Source organism: Trachymyrmex septentrionalis, unplaced genomic scaffold, assembly GCF_001594115.1.
Source record: "Trachymyrmex septentrionalis isolate Tsep2-gDNA-1 unplaced genomic scaffold, Tsep1.0 scaffold330, whole genome shotgun sequence".
NCBI classification, from domain to species: Eukaryota; Metazoa; Arthropoda; class Insecta; order Hymenoptera; family Formicidae; genus Trachymyrmex; species Trachymyrmex septentrionalis.
The window spans coordinates 181270-186418 of NW_017305495.1; the positions used below are offsets into that span (position 1 = coordinate 181270).

The 5149-nt window shown below is 31.9% G+C and overlaps 1 protein-coding gene across 3 annotated transcripts in view; it reads right to left on the minus strand.

Annotated features, from left to right (window-relative positions):
* Positions 1-5149, minus strand: part of LOC108750186 (ATP-binding cassette sub-family G member 4-like) — a 17343-nt gene that overhangs the window by 8227 nt on the left and 3967 nt on the right. The window contains exons 2-3 of one of the 3 annotated variants that reach the window (XM_018489485.1): positions 4663-4839; positions 32-342 (exon numbers count right to left, since the gene is read on the minus strand). In XM_018489485.1, the coding sequence (XP_018344987.1) occupies positions 32-342; positions 4663-4828 (477 nt within the window). In that variant the 5' untranslated portion in view covers positions 4829-4839. Of the gene's footprint in view, positions 1-31; positions 343-4662; positions 4998-5149 lie in introns of those variants that run through there. The other 2 variants (XM_018489484.1, XM_018489486.1) reach the window with 2 other exon arrangements.

The following is a 5149-nucleotide window of genomic DNA, read 5'->3' on the forward strand; positions in this document are numbered from 1 at the left end:
AACTGTTCTCTCATATTTATATTTTACTCACCATGGAACAAATTGCTTGTTTGTTCTGATTATCGTCGAGTTTCAGTCGAGCTGCTATGTAAAGAGTTTCTCTTGTTGTGAGGTATGGCAATAGATCGAATTGTTGCGGTACATAACACACCTGTTTGCGGAACATTTTTCTGTTTTGTTTAGCACCGTTGACGGTGATGGTGCCTGTAATATCGACCTGTTGTTTGCCCGATATGATTTTTAGCAGGGTGGTCTTCCCCGAACCGGAAGGACCGACTATCACCGTGATTTTCCCCGGTTCGAAATGTCCCGTTACATTATATAGAATCATTTTCTCAGTACCTACAATTAAACGTTCTTATTTTACTATGTATAATTAAAAATGCAATATTAGTCATGTGTCGCATTTACACACATTATATTCAAGCAGAACAATTAGATCACATATAATAACAATTAGATAACATAACATTAAGTAAATTATGACTGATTAAAAAGTGACTTTTAATAATCATTTTGGAATCACTTTAACGCCATTTTGATATCATCATAATTTTTTTTCTATTCAGATGAGATCTATGAATTTAACGGTATCGTCCAGTGATTCTATCCCAGAGAAATAATAATGGAATCGACATCGAATCGATTCTAATCTTCTTTACCTTGACCGTATTTCGATGTACACTGCTAATCTATTAAAAATGCATAGTAATATATACATAACGTTCAAAAATCTCGAAAGATCGCTTTACGTAATGGAATTCTGCATAACTCGTTATGGAATCGTCACGTGTTTATAACAGCAGTTGCGCAGCTTTCTTACTATATAAAATATTTGCGCAACTATCAATGAACACATAACGATTGCATAACAAGTTACAGAAAGAAGGCCTAGGCGGATAACATTTGCTCTAATCCGAGTGTTAAAGTCCATCATCTGAATATTTTTAAAAAGTGTGACTGGCTTTAAAGGGATCCTAAAGTGAAGTTCAAACTTCGATTAGATCGCTGGTTTACCAATAAAATGTGACTCGTCGACATAACTTTATATACTATTACATCAATATTGCACTGACACATACATAAAATTTTCTAACTAATCTTTCGTATTAAGTCTAAACCTAATTCTAAGTACTCAACATTGATTGTTCATGTAATCTCTAGTCCAAACCAAGATTGTTTTATACGTACGAAGTATAAAACTCATATATAAAGCAAATATTAATATAAGACCTTATATTAAGTCAATGACAAAACTGTAATTTTCCAACTTTTTTTCGTTTTTGGCATAAATCGGTTTGGATTACATTATCGTTTATACTTTAATTATGCAGGATTTTTTAATCTGTAAAGGCAGTTACAAAAATTCTTGTTTGGAAAAATTGATAAAACAGATTCACTTTAGGATCCCCTTAAACGTGCATTGTATTCTCTTATTTAAAAGATCTCTTCATTCGTCTTGATGCGTGTCCTTGATGCAGCACTGACTTACTGTAGGCGCAGGCGTCCAGTTCGGGAAAACGGGTTTACATTTTTCTGGTCAATATATTTCTATTTTCTGTATTAATAGAATCTTATAATTAGTTTTAACTTATCTTATAAATAGTTTTTTGTTAGACACACTGACATCATTGGCCACATCAGCTCCAGGCAAGGACTTTTATGCCCCAGACGGGCATAAAAAGGAAGCAGAATATAAATATACATGACATTCAGTATTAACAGTTGTTTAACGAAGCCTAGGGTAACTCCGGTATATACGCCGCACCTATCAAAAACTTAATTTATTAAGTATTATTTACTGTACGCGACAGAATAAACCGCCTAGAGCGATGAGGCACGCGAGGTGGGTACTATCCTGTCGCACGATTGCATTTGGCGATGGGCTGGGCGAATTTAGCTATTTTCATAAGCTAAGCATTTAGCTATTGTATTTTAATAATTCGTTAACCATTGCGATATTGTAAAATGGTAGAGGACTTTTTTCCTCATTTTTTAGTCCATTCTGCCTCTGTGCAAAAAAATTATCATTAATTTTCAAACACCTTTTTATATATGTATATATACAGGGTATCTCACAACTATCACATTTTCTCTTAAGTATTCTTGAGGTAATTTTTCAAAAATTATTGTAGCCTTGATATTTTTGTATTAGGATTTTCGTCTCAAAATTACCTGAGATATCCTGTATACACATTCATAACATATTATTTCAACTGATTCAAACAGAACAAAAATAAATCGCCTTACAAAAAGATGCTTAATGTATTTTAATCCATAGGCATAAAACGGGTTAATGCCAATATTTATTACAACAGAATGTCGTCAAAATGATTACAAAACAATTATCAAAAGTCACTTTCAATCACAACTTAACATCATTTTGATTTTATTTAGAGTCATTTATTTTAATAATATTAAAATCGTTAACGTCTTTTGACTTGTTTTGTTTGGAGAGTAATATTTATAGGATGGATTCAGACCTAGACAGAAAAGCAGAAAACAGAAAAGCAACAGCTAATCAAAAACTTCCGCTGGTAGTAAGCAGTGCAGAAAGCAGCGACTACCAGTGCGAATTCCGACTGGCTGTCGCTTTTCTGCTGTCTGTTTTTCTGTCTGGATTTGAACTCACCCTTAGGATGCATCCAAACTATCAAGCCGCATTTTAATATCATTTTGATATTTGGGTATCAATCATGAAACTTTATCCCTAGAATGAAAAATGAAAGGTGAAAACTTTAACCGTAGAAGTTAATGGAGAAATTTTTCACTTTTTACTCTTCATCCTAGGAAAAAAGTTTCATGATTGATACCCTGTAATCTATTTTACTCTGCTTAGGAAGTGATTGAATCGTTATCTCTTGCACACTTATCTGAAATGTCTGAAAATATCATGTCACAAAGTTCACGGAAAGAATATTTTATAATATTTTACTATATTTAATCATAAATGTGAAGTAAATATTTAGCAATCTACTAAGCATTATAGATAATGATAGGAATTTTTGAAGTACGAAAAACATTGATAAACTGTCATGTTATAACTTCACCGATTTCAATTAAATATGTTGATCAAGTTCATAACTTTTAGTCACCTCCAATGAATTTTAACTCGTCGCTCGTTATTCGTTAAAGTTATTGACAATAAAAGTTTAAGAAATAACATCTTTTTTCTGCTATATGAAATGTTCTATTTTAAAATATTTTACGACTTTCCACGCGAGGCGACTCTCATCCCACCTTCCCCTTGCCAACGGGGGTGCTACCTTCCTGCTTCAGGCTCGCATGATTTCCATGCAAAGTGACTTTCATCTTACTTCCTCCCTTGCTTCAGAGGCGCATGACTTCCACGCGAAGTGACTTTCACCCCCCCCTCTCCCCCCCTCTATTTCAACGTTATTTCTTAAACATTTTTTGTTAATAACTTTTTAACGAATAACGAGCGACGATTAAAATTTATTGGAAGTCTCAAAATGACCTTAACAACATAAGATCATTGAAATCGGTGAAGTCATCGGTAGTATGCAGTTTTATTAAAATATACATACATAGTATGCAGTTTTACCAAAACTACATAATAGAAATTGTCAAGCAAATTGTTTTAAGAAAAAATATTTATCATGTACTTTACAAAATTTACATATTACATTTTAATACAAATTAATTGCTATTATATTATTACATTTTAGCGCGTGCGCGCGTACACACACACACAATTTTCAGGAATTACTAGAGAGTTCTTAAATTAATTTTTGTATAGAACTAATAAATGCACTGCTAAAATGTAATACATTTACTTTTGTCTTCAAATCTAATTTTAGAGTTAGTGAACAATCCCGTAATGCTGCATCTTGTACTTTAATCTATATGAATTTTTATTTACAAGAAATGCTGTGTTCATCTCTCGGTGATGATCTTCATCATCTTCGCGGATAAACAACTTTTTTTTAGTGATGGTTTTTAGTATAAAAAAAAGAGAACGTCATCGGACATGTCTTATTAAGTGCTGCATAGTAAAAACATCACAAATGACTAACGTAAATCAAATATTGTATTGTAAAATTTATATAAGATATTTTACATACATATGGTAGAGTATTTTACTCGCTTCATCAAGCGGATATCTCGGAAATCAAGAAAGGTAAAAAAAGTTTTATGTAAAAGTTGTAACTTTTCTTGGAGGAAAGAAAATGAAAATAATGGATTTTATATACATAGAATACGCTATCAAGGTCAACATAAATTTTTTTAATTAGTAGAAAACTCTTATCTTTTAGTTTTAACTCTTTATATAAAATTGATTGTAACCTAAAATGTTTCAAAAATGTCTTGACATTAACTATATCCCTCTTAACCAAGTACCCCCTTTGAATTTTCGTGCATTCTCACATCGAGAATAACTCAAAAAAAACCTTTAAAAAGCTTTTTAAATATCTTGCTTTAATGATTTTTCACTGAGTTATTGCTATTTGGAAATATTAAAAATTTATGCAAAAATTTAGTGGCCCGTTTTTTTTTTGCGTGTGAATGTATCATGTCTTACAGTTATTATGATTTTCAAATTCTAAGAGGAAATTCTTTCCATGCACAAACAAATATATTAGAGTGTCGAAGACGCAGAAAAATGAGTACATTTAATAGATATATAAAAAATAAGCTTGCCTTTGAGATTGCAACAAACCGAGTAACAAAGATCGTTGAATTCGATGTACATTTGTGAATTCCATGATTTCACAGGTTCCAACAATTTTTTTGATTCCTGGATATGAATCTTGCAGTCGCTTTTCAGCATCTTTGCTGCATTATTTTTATCGTTCATTTCTAGCATCTCACTAAACACTTCGTAAAATTATAACTGTAAAATTATATCGTTGTCAATTGATTAATTTAAGAGTTTAGCAGTTACGGTACAGTACGAAAAAACAAAGATGCACGATATGCGATGATCATCTAACACTTCATCAATCGCACTTCTCTGATTAAACTTTGTATTAAACTTTGATTTTATATATCGACTGATGTCGCGCTGCAGATTATATATATCTGTTTTCTGTGGCTGAACTAGTGTACACTTTTGCAACTTAAAGTGAGATAGATATACACGTTTGATATTTGTTTAAAGCGAGAAAGAGAGTTCTAGAAGTCTAGT